Source organism: Diabrotica virgifera, chromosome 1 (assembly GCF_917563875.1).
Source record: "Diabrotica virgifera virgifera chromosome 1, PGI_DIABVI_V3a".
Lineage (NCBI taxonomy): Eukaryota > Metazoa > Arthropoda > Insecta > Coleoptera > Chrysomelidae > Diabrotica > Diabrotica virgifera.
This window is the reverse complement of record NC_065443.1, coordinates 20,911,611-20,931,162: the sequence shown is the minus strand read 5'-3', so window position 1 is coordinate 20,931,162 and position 19,552 is coordinate 20,911,611. Positions and strand designations below refer to the sequence as shown.

Genomic DNA, 19,552 nt, shown 5'->3' with positions numbered 1-19,552 from the left:
GGGGAGTGCAATTTCTATTTCTTTTTCCCCAGTGTTGTTAAAACAAGTTTAATTTATTATTATATAATAAATTAATATTGTATTTCGAATCTTTTGGAACAGACTGTACCTTTTGACGATGAGGATTTTCGATTTCAAGTGTGAACGTGTTGTGTTAAATAAAAAACAAATGTATTTCATTATAATAGGTGCGTGTAAAAATGCATCTAGACAAAATTAAGGGCAGTACGCCTCAAGTTCGCTACCAAGTCTATGTTCCTCTCTCGCTAACGAAGATACGGTGATAAGGCTCTTTCACGCCATCTAAACCCGGAAAAATTGACAATCTTTTTATAGACACTTTTTCCTTCGTTCTAATTCTTCTTTTCTTCTTTAGCCCATTTTTATCCATTTTTGGACATAGGCCTTGCCCAAATCTTTCCATATCTGTCTGTCCTTGGCCGCGCTTTTCCAGTGAGTTCCTGCAGCTTTTACAATATCGTCCTTCCATCGCATCTGAGCTCTTCCTCTTCTTTTTGTCCATGATATTAAGTTTTGTGTATATGCATTAGGGTGGTCCAAAAAACTGAAGTTTTTTTAAGAAACCTAGGCACCCTCCCATTTTGTTATATCTAATAAAAGAATAATCTATGCCAAATCTTAACATTCCAGAACATATGGAGGGCAGTGCTCAACAACATTTAGTTTTCATAAATTTCCGTAAAACACTTAAGTTTAGAAAATGTTTGTTTGTTTGTTTTTCAGGATTCAGAAGTTGACAAAGCTGCTGATCTCTTTATTACAGTTGATATTAAACATTTTCAGCAGTTTCAACGTAAGGGTACTGGAGTGGAAAGGAGTTATAAAACATCAAATATTTGTTACTTTCGGGTATTTGACATGAATAATATTTGGACATGATCCTGCGGAATTACCGCTTTCAAGAAGTTCTGTAGAAAGGAAGCTATAAGCAGCAAGGCAGAATTTTTCAACAGAGATTAAATCAAACTTAGACATCAAAGAACCAATTGTTGTTTATTGGGACAGCAAAATCCTGCCCGATATTTTAGGTTCACAAAAGTTAGATAGACTACCAGTGCTAGTTTCCTATGCTGGTGGAAATAAGAGACTACTGGGGGTGCCAAAATTGGCTAGTGGAACAGGTTTGAACACTGGAGATGCAGTACTTAAAACTCTTAAAACATGGGATCTCGATGATAAATGATAAAGTCATTGGTATGGGCTTTGACACAACAGCCGTCAATACTGGTCTTAAGAGTGATGCATGCACTTTCCTTGAAAATAAGCTGAATAAAGAACTTCTATGGTTGCCGTGTAGCCATCACATAATGGAAATCATTTTGTGCAAAGTATTTGCATTGTGTTTGGAAACTTCAAGCTCTCCTGAAATTCCCATATTTAAAAGGTTGAAGTAATCATAGAATGCAGTTGATCGATCAGATTACACACCATTAATTTTCCCCCTGGAGAAGCTGAGTTAAAAAACAATGCCATCGAGTCCTTGCTACATCACCTTAGTAAGAAAGACCAGCCTCGAGATGACTACCTAGAACTTATTGAACTGACGCTGTTGGTGTTGGGACAACCAATAGAAAAAATTCACTGGAGAGCACCTGGGCCTATACACCACGCTCGGTGGATAGCTAAGCTTATTTATGCATATAAGTTGTACCTTTTCCTAGGTCAAGGAGTTTACCATCTCACAAACAAGAAGACTTGGACAGATTTATCCGTTTCGGTGCACTTTTGTACCTGAAAAACTGGGTTGAGGCTCCAATCAGCGCCAATGCAGCTTTCAACGACCTAATTTTTTGGAAAGAGACTGAGAAATACAGCGTCATTAATGAAGATATAGCTAAAACTATCAAAAAAGCCTTGCAGCCACATTTGTGGTACCTATCTGACGAAATTGTCGGGTTATCACTTTTTTCCAATAAAGTGAGCCTTGAAAACAAAGTGGGCATAGTGAATAAGATGTCTGTCCTGGCACCGCCAAGGATGATTAGAGGAAATGCTGATTTCCTAAGTGATGAATGTGAATTGGCATATTTTGCTAATAATATAACAATGTTGTTGTTTACTAAGCTAAACATTATGCAAAGCTTTTTAAACAAGCACCCAAGTGAATGGGAACATGACCCAGAGATTAAAGAGAAAAATACAGTAAATAAAATCAAAGTGGTCATCGCAGAAAGAGATGTAAAACTATTTCAAGATTTTAACAAACTCATAACAAATGAAGAGGACGAAAAACAGCTGTTACTGCAGATTGTAGAGGCTAATCTAAAACAAGTCCCGACTAAGCCAACAAAGAAGGTCGTTCTAGAAAGCCTGCAGAAACCATCCATTTTCAAAGACAAAATTAAAGAGTTCATTTTTATTATGGTCTTGACTATAAAATGTACTTATTTTAAACATGGGTTCCAATGTAAAATAAACAAATAAATTATTAAGTTTTTGTCTCCTAACATGTCTTGTAATTTTTTCAAAAATCGATAAAAATATTCCCGTTTTCATTATTTAAACAGTATTGAGCACTGCCTTCCAAGTGACTTATGGCTTTCATATTTTTGCTCCTTACTTCTTTAATCAATTCGAAAAGAATTGGGGGGTCCCTTGGCTTTTACATTCAACTTGAGTTTTTCACATAAGATCTTGAACCACCCTAATATGCATTCCATCTTTTAACTTCCTGTCTCGCATTGTGGCCCGCAAATCTCCACTTTAACCCTGTTATGTGTTCTGTTACATTTTTTACTTGTGTATTATCTCTTATCCATTTGTTTGATTTTCTGTCTTTTTTCCCACCATGGATCTTTCCATTCTCCTTTAAGTTATTTCTATTTTGTTTATGTTGGCCTTTGTTAATGTCCATGTTTCTGAGCCATACGTCAGAACAGGAGGTATTCACTGATCAAATACACGGGTTTTTAGGTATAGTCGGTTCGCTGAACTCGAGACACAATTTGCTAGTGATTTTACTAAGTAATTTTGCCAATTTGATAAAATTGCCAAAAAAAATAATTACTAAATAGTTAACAATTACTAAATAGTTCGTAATTTTGACAATTTTGGCAAAATTGGCCAAAAACAAAAAAATTACCTACTAAAATCACTAGCCAGTTGTGTCTGAGTTTAGCGAACATACTATACTGTTGTATCTTTGTACTTTTTAGTATCCAACTTTCCAAACGCTGTCCACGCCAATCTGATTGTTCTTTGTACTTCAATTGTTTTGTTCTCTTTATTTGCTTTGATTATTTGACCCAGGTATATATGTTCGTCAGCAACCTCAATATTTACGTTATTTATATTTATTCTTTCATTTGTATTTGTCATGATTTTTATTTCAGTCTGATGCTTGTGCTACTTGAGTCAGCATTGTGGCTAGTTCTTCTTGGTTGGTTGTAATAAGAACATCATCGCAATATCTTCGTTGTAGTTATTTGTTTTTAAATTATTCTGTTATTTAATGTTCTCCCTTAACCGATTATTTTTTATTCTCATCTTAAGTAAAACATTATAAAACCAAACACATTCTGAACCACGCTGTTTTAAGTCCGGTATTAATATCGAAAGAAAATCTCTCTTTTTCACAGTACCATGGTCCTTAAATATTTGGTACTGTACCCTCAGAGAAAAGGAATTCAAGTACCCTTTTGTCAACAGTTAGTAGAGATTAAAGTAAAATATCACCACCCATAATACCGTTTGGTGGTGAGCTTTCTTGTTATTAAATTAACTAGGTGGAATGAAGGGAATCAAGGCGTCAATGTGCCGTTTTAAATCATTTATGAATTAATTTAGAGGGTGGCAGTTCCTCCTTGAGGGCGCTGGGAAATCTGATAGAGTTTTGTGAAAATTTATTATTGCGAGATTGTCATTTTTTTCGAGAATATCTATAGTGAGATCAAAATTGTCGTTTGTGGCTTCTAGGGAATCGATTACATTTAGAGTTTCAATACGAAGAGAAGATTTTAATGAAATAAAGGAGAAACTTACTCGCAATCATTTATTGTATTACTCCGATGACCGGTTTCACTGTCTACAATTTGCACATCATCATCAGGTCACGGTTACAAGTATACTAAATGATGCCGTATACTTGTAACCATGACCTGATGATGCTGTGCAAGTGACAGCGAAACCGATCGTCGCGCGTCGGAGTAATACAATAAATTATTGCGAGTACGTCTCTCTTTTATTTCATTCAAAATGAACTAGCATATGCAATCCATTCAACATTAGAAGATTTTAAATAAATAATTTGTGAGCCTTGGTAAGAGTGTGGTTTTCTGTAATAAGGGAGGAGAATAGTTTATAAAATTAGATCTGTTTAGGGCGAGTAAACTAACTCTATACGTAGGTTGATCGGTTTGTTAATGGAACATTGTTAAATATTATTTCTTTTGTATGGGCTAGTTTATGCCCAGTGTAAGGTCTATTTTAGGATTAGATCTACTTAATTGAGTTAATTACTAACTGTACAGAGTAACTTCGCATGCAATATGATGAAACGTTTTGTGATCTCGGGTGCTTTAAATTTTTCGTGTTTTACCGGATTTACTCACATGAAATTTCAATATACTTAATGTATAATGTCCACTAATAATTGTGTCTAGAGCAGTAGTATTTCCTTTAGCTACAATTATTAATGGAACAAACTATGTACCGGGTGTACCAACATGTAGCGAAACAATGCATGCTGGACAAAGAAATGAGTATATTAGAGATTTTTCTCATGGTATATCAAGATAAGTGAAAACTGCAACTAAATAGTCTTTAAAAACCAACTAATATAGATAAAATAATCATATATGGTTGTTAAAAAAATTAGTCTTCAATAAGAGATGGCGTTGTAAGAACTTGAGACCTTGAAAGAACTGCTTAAACGGTATGTTTGATTAAACAATTTAACAATTGATTGGCTGGAAAGGAAAACAGAAATTGCCATCGTCAGATATTAGGGCTGCCTCATTAAGATGAACACCATCATTATGCAGAAGAAGAAACGCATTTTGTGGCAACTTTTCTTTCCTCAAATATATAAAAGAGTTTATTAAATTTCAAATGATCTTTTTGTGGATCCGATTTTGGGAGATGTCACTAGTTATCCAATCAGCATGTTTTTTTAAAAGCACTGTCATTCGATCTTTTCTTTCTTTATACCCCGGTGCATTCATATCATCATCTGCAGCTAAGGTTTTTGTAGGTATTGCTCGCCAGTATAGCCCTGTTTCGTCAGCGTTATAAATTTGGGAAAGTTATAGATTATTTTCTGTAATAGTCTCCAGGATGTAGCAAAATTCCACCACTGTGTCTCCGACAGCACTGAGCTTTTCGCCTTGAATGGTAAGCTTACGAATCCCATGCCGTTTTTGAAATAAATGTAACCAACCACTGGTTAGATCGAATAATCCGCGAACGGATAATCGGGGTTCTACTGTATATGGCATGACAACATGGACATTGAAAATCAGTGAAATTTGAGATGTGGATATTTCGCCACATGCTGAAGATTGATTGGACAGACCATTTCACAAACGAAGAAGTTCTAATACATAGAACAAGGATCGAAAATTGTTGGACATAGTGAAAAAGGGAAAAACAACATACATATTTGGGTACGTACTTTGGTACAATAGATATAACTTCTTCTTACTGATAATAGAAGGCAAGAATGAGAGCAGGCGAGGTACTGGTAGACGACAAAAATGGCTAAGAAGCCTCAAAGAATAAAATGAGTTAGATCTCCAACCACTAATAAAGAAAAAGAGCCCTAGAGAAGAATTTGCAGATATCATCGCCAACCTTTGCTAGAAAAGGGCACCTGAAGAAGAAGAAAACCGTCTATAAACATACCTATTTAATGTTTATTTATTTTTCTAAATAAAAACTTACAATTTATGCGTTGCTCTAATTTGTAACACTGTATATGCCAATCGATTTCAAAAAATGAACTTAGTGCAAAACAAGCCTTGATATAGTTATTTGTTTGATCCCAGTATGCATCGCTTCTACGGTGTGGTTCATTCTATTTATTTTTATGCTATAATTTTTGAAAATAAGTTTTGGTTTTTTATTTGTGCATTTCTTACTTTGACGGAAGTTTTCTGACCACGTGTTAACGGTAAGTTTTGATTTTATATACCATTTAGGTAGTTTTATTGATAGTTTCGGCTTCCAAGAATATGTGGACTCTCCAACCGGAAATTGAATCATATGCAGATATAAGATCTTCTCAGCGCATCTTTCATAATCTAATTCAAAGATGAGTAACTAAAAAAATATTTCTGAAACATCTACAGAAGAATCAAACTCCTCATCCGACTAAGTTGTGGAAAAGAAGAAGTAGTAGAGTGCTACTGGAAGATAACGATAGATTTAACAATGGATTTTTATTTATTCTTTATAATTTCTCATTTTTATCGGGAAAAAATAATTTGTACATTGTTACATATGACGAGTACTACTTATTTGAGCTTTGGCAACACTTCGTGTTGTGTCATCTGTCGTTTACACTACTAAATGACATTTTTGATCCTTCAGAACATTGTATTATTTGAGCGCGTTTTTTGTATCTCAGCAAAAATTAACTCATGAAAGTTTTCTAGTTCAATTAATATACTTCGACTTTTCCTCATCCTTTCCTCATCCTTTCATCTTTTTCTACTGTGAAACCATGATAAAATGAACATATTGCGTGGACAATAATTTTCAATCGGCAAAAAAAGCCGTTCATGCTTTCCGAAACTATATTTTGTAGGGACACCTCAACAGAACGAGAAAGAGAAAATATTTTAAATTATAAAGTCATTTTCAATAAAAAAACTACTGTTTTTTATTGTTAGTCTCAAAATATAATAATAGTGCTCTTCGTATAATCTTACATACCTGCCACATCACTGATCATCCTATTTTTAACGTCTAAAAAAACTTCTGTTGGCTTGGATGTACCTCTAACGCTGCAGATACTGTAAATATTGTACCTCAAACGTTGCATATACTCTAAACATGCACCACTACACTCCTTATTTACTCCCTTTTTTATTTATGGTATATTATGTACTAATAGCCAGGGAGGTAGTGTCAAATTTGACCGGAGCATTTTAGCATGGCTGCTTTCTTTTTATTTAGTTAGGTATTCCAAAGCTTATTAACAAATGATGTGTCAGTTGGCCCAAAACCGGGGATTTTAGACAAGAAAAGGTAAAATATGAAACTTGATGGAAAAACGCTACAACTTATGTCAAATATTTATCTACGTCACTTACAATTCTTAATAGCCTTGCTGACTTCTCTCCTAGCTTTCACTCAGGCAATCCGGGTTCAAATCCTGGCGTTGAAATTTTGTTTTGTTTTTAAAATTGACATTTTATTTTGAAAAATTATTATTTTTATAATAAGGGCGTTATTCAGCGGAATACTGGATTTATTGTGTTTTGATTGATTTGCACACTTTCGATAGCTATTTTCTATTGAATATATTCCGTTTTGGAAGGAATTGGCTGTAACCACTGGATATATTTCATGACAAAGCTATTTAGTATTAATTTACAGACAAACATCCATTTTTATATACCTATTATAGAGAACAGGGAAATATTTAGATTGCTTTTAAAAAATGGGGGTTGTTGATAGAAACGTGAAAAATTAGGGTTGTATGTATCTTTTGGTTCTACATCATATTACATTAAGAAAAAATAGTTTGTCCAAAAAATAAAAAAATGTCGGGAGGGGTGGGGAGGGCAACCCCCTTTTTCACTTAGATTGGTCGTACTAACTCAGGAAGCTTCAGGGGTTCATTTACAACAACTTTGCTTATTAAGGTCAATCATAATATTTATGATCAAATGCATGCGTTCTATTTCATAAGTTCTATGCATAATTCTATAAAAGAGATACAGATTTTTTTATATTGTCTCGTATAAATAATACAAACGTGGTATTATAAAAATAATTATTTTTCAAAATAAAATGTCAATTTTAAAAACAAAAAAAATTCAACGTCGGGATTTGAACCCGGATTGCCTGAGTGAAAGCTAGGAGAGAAGTCAACAAGGCTATTAAGAGTTGTAAGTCACGGAGATAAATATTTGACATAAGTTGTAGCGTTTTTCCAGCAAGTTTCATATTTTACCTTTTCTTGTCTAAAATCCCCGGTTTTGGGCCAGCTGACACATCATTTGTTAATAAGCTTTGGAATACCTAGCTAAATAAAAAGAAAGCAGCCATGCTAAAATGCTCCGGTCAAATTTGACACTATCTCCTTGGCAATAAGGGTTTCCACAGATTTCACTGTTTCATTCCTTCACTCAACCGTTTTCTCCAGTTTTTCTGTTTTGCTAGTCCCCTTCCTGTAGATTTCTTGTCTCCATTGCTTCGTCCACTCCATCTCTGAAGAATGTTCGGGGTCTGCATCTCTTCCTTTTTCCTATCGGGCTCCACTCTGTTATTATATTTATCCAACAATTTTAGTCTACTCTTCTGACATGTGCGTACCAGGTTAATCTCTTCTGTTCGTTGTAGTCTATTATATCTGAGTTCACTCCCATTTTTCCTTAATTCCTATATTATGTATTATTATCTCTTCTCGTTACTCTGTAGCTTCTGCTTAGGAATTCCATCTCTGTTGATCTTACTTTGTTTTTGGTTTTCTTATTTATTGTCCAATTTTCACACCCATAAGTGAGAATACTCGTTGTCATGGTATTATATATTCTTCTTTTTGTTTTTTTTTGCTGATATTATCCCACAGTACCAGATTCAATTTTCGTATGCAGTCTCTTGTGTGTCTTAGTCTATTTTTATATCTTCTTCCGTTGTTGCTTTGTGTGATATTATGAAATCTATACTACAATCACAATAAAGATTGCTCTAGCTAGAAATAAACAAACCAAGACACGTTGAATGTTAAATCGTAATTTACCTGTTTAGGACAGTCAATGAGGGTATGTGGCTCCGAATTCTATCCTACTATATCGATTTACGTGACACAGTAAGTAGGGAATAGCCCAAGAAACAAAGTCTACCCTATGCCGGTGTGTGCTTTTGTCTCGTGGGCGGTTCCCATCCCTTCTCGGGGGTGGAAAATTTTTTCTTTAAATAACTACGGAAGTTGCTAGAGAACCTAATACTAAGCAAAAACTGTTCTATAATTTTTTTTTTCGAATACTCAATACTTTTTGAGTTATTCCTGGTTGAAAATTGACCATTTTCATTGAAACATAACACCATTTCAAACGGTTTTTTGCGAATACCTTAAAACTATGCATCTAACTAAAAAAACTATATAAAACATTTTTGTAGCTTATAAAATAACAAAGAGATTCTTTCCTTTATGAATCTTCTAGTTATAACACAAAAAGAGATATAGTAAGTGAAAAAAATTTGTTTTCTTGGTGCATGCTCAAATCAGTGTATTTCACTTGAAATAACAGAGGGATGGTCGATTTTAGGTGTATAATGCTACCAATAACTTTTGTTGTGCTTGAAAAGACCTTTAAAATAAGCAATATTAAATGTCGATTACATTCAAACTATGCGAGATAAACTGTAAAAAATTTGATGACTAACGTATTTTAAGAAAAATATGAGAAGTATATTTAACACCTCATCCACAAGAATTTAAATGCATCGTTTTCCTTCTACAATACATTTTACTATAGTGTTCTTTTTATGTCCAAAAAGTTGGGCAGGTTTAAAATGAATGGTTTTTGAAAAAAATAAGATCAAATTATTGAGCGCATTTTTAAATTTTGTTAAAAATCTTCCTTTCTCTCCATGTAACTCGAAAATGATAAGAGATGCCAAAAAAAAAGATGCCATACAAAAATGAAGGTTTCTTCTAGATAAACATTTTGATTTTATTTTTTATAACAGTATCTCTTATCATTTTCAAGTTACATGGAGAAAAAGAAGATTTTTAAGAAAATTTAAATATGCGCTCTATAATTTGATCTTATTTTTTTCAAAAACCATTAATTTTAAACCCGCTCAACTTTTTGAACATAAAAATGACACTGTAGTAAAATGTATTGTAGAAGGAAAACGATACATTTAAATTCTTGTGGGTGAGGGGTTAAATATACTTTTCAATTTTTTTCTTAAAATTCGTTAGTCATCAATTTTTGCAGCATAGCTCGCTTAGTTTGAATTTAATCGACATTTAATATTGCTTATTTGAAAGGACTTTTCAAGCACAATAAAAGGTATTGGTAGCATTACATACATAAAATCGACCGTTTCTCTGTTATTTCAAGTTGAATACACTGCTTTGAGCATGCACCAAAAAAACAAACTCTTTTTACCTACCATATCTCTTTTTGTGTTATAACTAGAAGATGGAAGAAGGAACGAATCACTTTGTTTTTTTATGAGCTACAAAAATGTTTTATATAATTTTTTTAGTTAGATGCATTGTTTTTAAGGTATTCGCAAAAAACCGTTTGAAAAGGTGTTATATTTTAATGAAAATGGCTAATTTTCAACCACGAATAACTCAAAAAGTATTGAGTTTTCAAAAAAAAAATATAGAACAATTTTTGCTTAGAATTGGGTTCTCTAGCAACTTCCGTAGTTGTTTAACCAAAAAATTTTCCACCCCCGAGAAGGGGTGGGAACCGCCCCCAAGACAAAAGCATACATCGGCATAGGGTAGACTTTGAATAAGGATATATTTTCAGGCTATTCCTAAAATTTCCTTAAAATCCATTCAGTAGGATAGAATTCGGAGGTAATATCCTGTTCTTGCTCTCATTGACTGCCCTAGTTTCAGATATTCAGTTGTTAGATATTCAGTTTTCTTTAGGTTTATTTCCATCCCATTCTTTGTATATTCCTGTTCCAGTTTTCTTGTCATAAAACTTAGGTCATCTTCGTCTCCTGCGATCACTATTTGGTTGTCAGAAAAACTTAGGTATAGTCGATTCGCTAATCTGAGACACAACTGTCTACACTACAATCACAATAAAGATGCACTGTATAGAAATAAAACAAACCAAGATACGTTGAATGTTCGAGGAGCACTCCCAAATCATGATTTTGGAGTGCTCCTCGTTCTTGTTTATTTCTAGTGCATCTTTATTGTGATTGTAGTGTCGACAGTTGTGTCTCAGATTAACGAATCGACTATATGTAGGGTATATATCGTCCCTTACTGGTATACCCATTCCGTCGCACTTTGTTTTCCATGGTTTCAGGGTTTTTCCAGGAATATTTTTAACAGGGTAGGAGATCTGGAGCAGCCCTGTAGTAGGCCCTTTGTCGTCTTAAATGGACTGCATATTCTATAGCCCATTTGACAGCTACTTTGTTATTCTTGTAGAGTGATTTTACTGCTTTTATTAATATTCGTGGAACTTTGATGTCTTCCATTGCTTTCCATGGCTTCGTTCTAGGTATCGAGTCATATGCTTTCTTCTTCTTCTTCACGTGCCATCTCCGCGACGGAGGTTGGCAATCATCATGGCTATTCTGATCTTAGATGCTGCTGCTCTAAACAGTTCGGTTGATGTGCATCCGTACCATTCCCTCAAGTTACGCAACCACGAAATTCGTCTCCTTCCTACACTTCTCTTGCCCTGGATTTCCCCCTGTATAATCAACTGAAGTATGTTGTATCTCTCATTACGCATAACATGCCCCAGGTACTGCAGCTTTCGTGTCTTGATGGTTTCCAATATTTCCAGTCTTTTGTTGACTCTTCTCATGACTTCGTTGTTGGTTATATGCTCGGTCCATGATATCTTCAGGATTCTTCTATACACCCACAGTTCAAATGCTTCCAACTTTTTAGTAGTCGATGCGTTAAGAGTCCATGCTTCTATCCCGTAAAGCAGAGTCGAAAAAATGTAACACCTTGCCAGCCTAACTCTCAAGTCTAATTTCAGTTCTCTTGCACAAAGTACCTTTCTCATTTTATTGAAGTTTGTTCTTGCTTTCTCTATTCGAACTTTGATTTCTTTGGAGTAATCGTTTGTGTGATTAATTATTGTGCCAAGATAGTTATAGTCTTCTACTTGTTCTAAAGTTTTACCTTTAATTGTCAGGCTTTCATCATAATTTTGGGTTTTTGATATCCTCATAAATTTAGTTTTCTTGAGGTTTATTGATAATCCATATTCTTCTCCATACTCTACTACTTTATTGTTCATTAGCTATATTGTTCATTAGCTTTTGGAGGTCTTTAAGGTTGTCTGCTATTATGATAGTATCGTCCGCATATCTAATGTTGTTAATTGACGTTCCATTTACCTTTAGTCCTGCTGTTTCTCCTTCAAGAGCTCTTTTCATAATTTCTTCAGAGTATGCATTGAATAGTAGTGGTGACAATACACACCCTTGTCGCACTCCTCTTTTAATTTCGAACTCTTCTGATGTGTGTTCGTTAATGCGTATGTGTGCTTGCTGTTTATAATATAGATTTGTTATAATTCGAAGGTCATTGTATTGTATTTGTTTTGCTTTGAGGACGTCCATTAGCTGTTTGTGGCGGACTTTATCGAAAGCCTTGTAATCTATGAAACAGACGTACATATCCTGGTTCACGTCCAAGCATCTCTGGATTAGTACGTTGAATGCAAAGAGAGCTTCACGGGTACCTACGCCTCTACGGAATCCAAATTGCGTTTCTTCAATATCCATATCAAGTGTTTGGTAAATGCGTTTATGAATTATCTTTAAAAACATTTTAAGTGTGTGAGACATTAGGCTTATGGTACGGTGGTCGGTGCATTCTCTAGCATTTTTCTTTTTTGGGAGACAAATAACTGTTGCGGTCAACCATTCATTGGGTATGTTACCCGACTGATAAATTTCATTAAATAGCTTTAAGAGGGCATCTATGTACTCATTTTCTATTATTTTAAGAATATCAATAGGCAGTTGATCTGGCCCCGAGCTTTTTCCGTTACTGGTGTTTTTTAGTGCATACAATATTTCTTCCTTTGTAATTTCTACACTTGTTTCCCTGTTTTCGAAAGATATGTCTTGTAGGTTTCCTCTTTCGTCGTCGAAAAGCTCTTCCATATATTCTTTCCATCGTTTTAGCTTTTCGTCAGTCGTTATAATAGTGTTTCCATTTTTGTCTAAAATGTGTTGTGGTTTCTTTTTTGCAGCCCTGCCATTTCTTTAACCTTTTTATGCAGGTTGAATAGATCATATTTGTTCTGAAGATCTCTTTACATTTTTCCTCATAGTAAGTTTGTTTTGTCTCTCTTATCTTTTTTCTGATTTCATTGTTAATTATTTTGTAATTGTGATTGTCTTTGTTCTTGGCTTGTCTTCGTTGGTCCATCATGCCGAGTATCTCGTCAGTCATCCAGTTGTCTCTCTTTCTTATCGGTTCTTTTAATATCTCTTTGCATGGAACAAGTAGGCAGTTTTTTAGTGTTTGCCATTGATGGTTTATATGATATGCCTTCTTAAGATCTACAAATGCTAGATGGACGGATCTATTTTTGGTCATTCTTTTTTCTATTAGTAGTTGTTCGATCATGTAAATGTGATCTAAGCATGAATTTATGGTATGTTTGTTAATAAACAAAAATAAATACGTGCCTTTTCTATTTCAGAAAGCAACACGGGTAGCGTAACCCACTTAGTGTCTAGCGAACAGCCCCTAGCCGTCGTTCCCGCCGCAGTGCATCTACAGAGAACCCACGGGGACTTGCAACAGTACCAGTCGCAGACCAGTCTGAACCACTCCCCGGTCTACAACAACATCACCCCAACGCACGCCGCTCCCGCGCAACTCAGCAAATCACAAAGCTGTATCGACAATATAAATTCCACGTCTTCATCGAAAGAAAACGGCGCGAAAGACATTACATTGAACATGGAAGACCTCCATTTGGATCCTGTGATATTGAGGGAGAACCACGTACTGGTCAACATCAACGACAAAGGACGGCTCGCCGATTTGAGGCTAGACAACGATATGACAGTGCAAGACAAGGAGAACAGTTTGTTGAGTGTTAGTAGGTTGCGACTGTTGCAAGACACGACGATGATCGAGAGTGCTTTAGACTTGGATTCGTTAGATGGGTCTAGTTTAGGTACGAATAGTCAGGCGGGATTGATGAAAGTAGACGTGTAGTTCATTCGAGAACTTTTAGAAGAGAATGTTTGTCATTTGTTTGGCAACAGCCAACATATAGTAGTATTGAATACAGAAGAACGTAAAATAACTCATGATAGTGCAATAAAATGGGATTTCTTTGTTTTCGACTTATTTTATTGGTCAAAAGTTTTGTTTATATTTTTATAACAGAATAAATATGATTAAATAATTGATTTGCACTTTAAAATGTATAAAAATCATCAGCAGATTTATCTGTAGCAATGCAAGACACTTTTATAGTAATCTCCAGCTAGGGAAAACTTACGCAGTGCATCTTAGTATTTCAGAATTAAATTTTAAATGAAAAAGACCTTTATAAAAGATATATTTATTTTAAAAAACCATTAAATACGAAGGTAAAAACCCTTTAATTATTAAAAAATTTAAGATTCAGCTATAATCTTCGAGATTCTTCCTAAATGGAGCATACTATACCTCAAATCTACTGTTTTATATACTTTTCTACTAATTTTTTAGTCACTTTTATATTTATTACAGATCTTTACAAAATATAAAACAAAACTTTTGGTTAAGTTCTAGAAATGTGTAAAAGAGAGATATTGGACAAATTTATTTTTATACATCGTATTCACTTTTGTATAACCTGCACTTTAGAATTCAAACCGCTAAAGCAGTGTGACTTATTTTTACTTCATTAAATTTATCAAGAAATGAAATTCTGATCTTGGGCTTAGATGTTTAACACTGAAGTCCATTTGAGGATCTTCTCTTCTTGCAGAAGTGTATCCGCTTAGAGCACGTTAGCTATCAAGCGCAGAAGATGCGAGTATGTAGGCGCCATTTACTTTGGATGAGAGAAAATGGAGGCTTCTATGTTTCTGTGATCCAAGACAATAACTATAGACTTCTATTTATTCCATTGGGAAATATTGGCAAAAATGCCGCCTGCTGGCGACCAGGGGCCTGATTCTATTTCATTTCGAGGTCGCAATTTAATTTCGACTCCGCCATGATGGTCGCAATTTCTAGCGATTCTTATTCATTTCGATATTCGTTACAGCTGGGGATATTAACGTTATCATTTTGACACTGCTCAAAATTTTGGTTAGCGCTCCGGTTTATTGGATTTATTGGCTACGCAACCACAGCAACATTTGTTGATAGTTTGGGAAAATTATCGAAAAAATGCCATTTTTGGTAAAAGTTATTTACCAGCTATTTTATTGCTAAAATCGAATTTTAAGATTGGGTATATGGGCTCAATATGGGGTATGACAAGTCCGCAGAAAGTGTTACTTTATTTATAAACAAATTAGCACTCCTAAATCTTCTTTTTTTTTCAATTAGTGCTCTGTAACTCCTAAAATTTTTCCTTTAAACCAAAAACACTCAAATAAAAATTCACCACAATTTAGTTCTGCACAAAGTTATTCTTTTTCCGATTTCCTTCAACAAAAATTTTACTCGGAAAATCCGAGCTTTCCCAAAAAATCTGCAATTTTCAATTAAAATTTTAGGAAAGTAATTATTTATCAATAATTAAATAAATTGGTGACATGAAAGATTTTTTATAGTAGATTATATATCAGGAGGCCGGCGACAATCTAACCAATAGTTTAGCAATAATTAAAATGTTAATTAAAAAATTTCGGTCGAAATAATAACCAGAAAGATTATGATACACCAAAATAACTATGATTTTCGTATAAAAAAGCACTACATATACCTATTCAACGTACTTTACAGAATTGAAATTGGACTATTTGAGCGGTCTGAGGAATGTTATAAAGAAACAATTTTTTGGCTTATAAACAAATGGAACCACTCAGAAAATATCAGATTAAATTAAATTAAGTTAACGCTGTTGAAAAGGACACGGCTTCTTCTTCTTCGAAAAAAAAAATCGAATTGAGTGGTTCCAGGTATAACCGGTCAAATTTGACCGGCATTTGCGACAGAGTTATAAACAACAGGATTTCAATCTTTGAACCGTTACCTTTTTATTCCGGTCCTCTTTGTACATACAAATTTTCATATCTTCAAGACACTCATAACAAAAAAGATTTATGTCACCAAGTTATTTAATTATTGATAAATAATTACTTCCCTAAAATTTTAGTTGAAAATTAAAGATTTTGTTTGGAAAACCCGAATTTTCCGAGGAAAATTTCCGCCGAAGGAAATCGAAAAAAAATATGTGCCGAATAATTACAGTGAATTTTTATGTGAGTGTTTTTGGTTTAACGTTAAAATCTTCTGAGTTACAGAGCAATAATTGAAAAAAGATTTCGGAGCGCTAATTTGTTTATAAACCAAATAGCACACTTTCTGCGGACTTTGCATAGCTATATTACTAATATATGAAATCTTGAGATTTAATTCCAGCATGTCCAGCAATAAAATAGCTGGTACATAATTTTCCTTGTTTTATACTAATTTTCCCAGATTATTACCTTACATCTTTCATTGAGTTAATAATTCACGAACATTCTCAATTATTATATTTCTAATTTAATACTACTCTATCTAATTCCTCCAAAACCAGCAAATTTCCATAAAACCCGGCCATATTAATACCTTTTGCTTTAGTTTTCCTTGCAAGAAACAAACAAAACACATCTCCTAAACTAAACCTAACCTCGTTTTCGGCCATTCATTCATGTCCGTGTCACAATAATTTCGACTCGAAATTATAATATCAACCACTTTTTTGGAGTCGCAATTAATTTCGATAAGTCGCTATTTCATGACATCATTTCGTTAGTTCAACTAAAATCCACAAGGCTCGCACAGTCGCATTTCAACGTCGCCATATTGATTGCGACTTGTTTTGAGTCGAAATTTGAATTAGAATTAGGGGCCAGGTTGAGTTCCGTTTCAGTTCAGTACACTGATTGGAACTGCCTTTACGATCCTCTGCTTTCTTCAAATAAACTCTCGGCGGCCCTCCTTGGATCCCTAGGAGTGGAAGTGGAACTTAGTGGGGTTGCGTTGGTATCGATGCGCGTTCGGTACTCTGCTGACGAGCCGCTGAATGCCGCGCGGAAGGCATATCGTTACAACATCCAATCACTAGGAGACACTTATCTTGGGATACCTGATCCAAGAATAGAAGTGTTTGGTACTGGTCATGCGCGGTCATGGTTAGTTTATTTTTGAGAATGTTAAGAAAATGCGTTAGTAACGTAAAAATAATTTAGAACAACTAAGCGGTTTGTAAATTCTTAAGAAGTAACTTGCTAAATATTTTTTCAAATTTCATAGGATTCTACTTAATTGGGACATTTATGATTTGTGAAATGGCTGAATTGAATCATTTAAACGTAAATTACAAAATATGCTCTAATTACGGCATACTTGGTAGTAAAAATTTTACAATACTGATAACGAGACCATCCATGACAATAAAAAGACAATTTGATGGCAATTCGAGTTTAAGTATTGTTGATAAATGTCGCACTTTTGATGTATTAACATTTTTATAGTCTCTAGGAGCAAGTCCCAATACTTCGCTTTTCTCCTTCACATATATTTGTTACAGTTCTCAAAATATTGTCTATCCCTTTTCTCTTTATCTCAATTTTCGTCCAGCTGTGTCGAACTTTCTACTCACTTTTTGGAGTCTTTATTAGAACTTGCGGGACGTAAGTTCCACAAGGATGGGATGAGTAAATATACAGGGTGTCCCGAAAAGATTGGTCATAAATTATACCACAGATTCTAGGGTCAAAAATAGGTTGATTTAACCTCACTTACCTATATACAATAGTGCACACAAAAAAAGTTTTGAAGTTTCACAACCCTTTGAAGTTACAAAATGAAAATCGATTTTTTTTTATTATACTTCTTTAGGCACGAGGGTGAATTTTTACATTCCCTGGCGCATGCGCACTCAAGTATTTTTGTATACTTCACTTGGTCTATTAAATTTGTCAGTATGTATGAGAAATATTGTAACTTGTCACAGCAAAGGAAATATAGCTCAGTGGTAGAGCGTGTGACCGGAGATCGAGAGGTCCCCGGTTCGAATCCGTGTGTTTTCTATTAATTTTTTATTTTTGGTATTGTTTTAATAAAAATTTTTGGAAAGTAGTAATTAAAAATTAATTTAATCTCTAAATAAAATACAAATAACCTGTTGAAAGTATATTTATTTCGTTGAAATCATATAATAGAAGTATAACTTCTTACGTGCGTACAAAGTACACGCACATTTTTTTTTATATATCGAAAACACCTAGAGATTTTTTATTGAAAATGGACATGTGGCATTCTTATGGCAGGAACATCTTAAAAAAACAACAGTGAAATTTGTACACCCCATAAAAATTTTATGGGGTTTTGTTCCCTTAAACCCCCAAAAAACTTTTGTGTACGTTCCAATTAAATTATTGTTGTGGTACAATTAGTTAAACACAATATTTTTAAAACTTGTTTGATTCATAGTATTTTTTCGATAAGCCAGTTTTTATCGAGATTCGGCTTCTTTTTTAATATGTTTACATACAAATTTTATGGGGGTTTCGTTCCTTTAACCCCCCAAATGCTTGTGTACGTTCCAATTAAACTATTGTTGCTGCACCATTAGTTAAACAAATTGTTTTTAAAACTTTTCTGCCTGTTAGTATTTTTTCGATAAGGCACCTTTTATCGAGATATGGCATCTTGTTTAATATGATTCAAAATATACCTAAAAGTGTAAATTATAAATAAATTTTCATATTATTACCAGGTCTCTAATCGTACTTAACGATATACAAATATGTGGTGGATTTGTCAAATATTCAAAATATCTCGATAAAACTGACTTTTCGAGATAGTACTAAGAGGCAAAAAAGTTTTAAAAATACTGTATTTATCTAATGGTAGCACAATGATAATTTAATTAGAACGTACACAAAAGTTTGGGGAGTTTAAGGGAACAAAACCCCCATAAAATTTTTATGGGGTGCACAAATTTCACTATCATTTTTTTGAAGATGTTTCTGCCATAAGAATTGCCACACGTCTATTTTCAATAAAAAATCTCTAATAGTCTTCGATACATTTGAAAAAATTGATTTTCATGTTGTAACTTCAAAGGGCTGTAACTTTTTTTAAGTGCACATTTGTACTAAAGTAAGTTAGTTAAATCAACCTATTTTTGACCCCAGGATCTGTGGTATAATTTATGACCAATATTTTTGGGACACCCTGTATATGGAAGGTTCGGGAATTTTTAACGCAAACTAGCACACTGACACGCCAAATTGCAAGAAAATAAAACAAAAACAACAAATATTAGAGAAAAAATTATAATTTTCAAATAAACTGACTTCAGCTCTGCGCAGCCTCTGTAATGTGAATCGTCACTATTATTATCTGAAATTATTTTCTAAAGCTTATCTATCCAATTGAAAAAAATGTGCCAATTTGTTGTGCCTAAACCAAATTAAATTTTTTTAGAAAATTTTGACGTATATTTTAATC

At 34.0% G+C, this 19,552-nt stretch overlaps 1 protein-coding gene across 3 annotated transcripts in view; it reads left to right on the top strand.

Moving 5' to 3' along the window:
* The window catches only part of LOC114324612 (palmitoyltransferase app), a 47,430-nt gene extending 33,206 nt beyond the window's left edge, over positions 1 to 14,224 (top strand). For all 3 annotated transcript variants that reach the window (XM_050655198.1, XM_028272480.2, XM_028272479.2), the window contains exon 10: positions 13,575 to 14,224. In XM_050655198.1, coding sequence (XP_050511155.1) covers positions 13,575 to 14,098 — 524 coding nt within the window. In that variant the 3' untranslated portion in view covers positions 14,099 to 14,224. The remainder of the gene's footprint in view (positions 1 to 13,574) is intronic.
* The last annotated feature ends 5,328 nt before the right edge of the window (positions 14,225 to 19,552 follow it).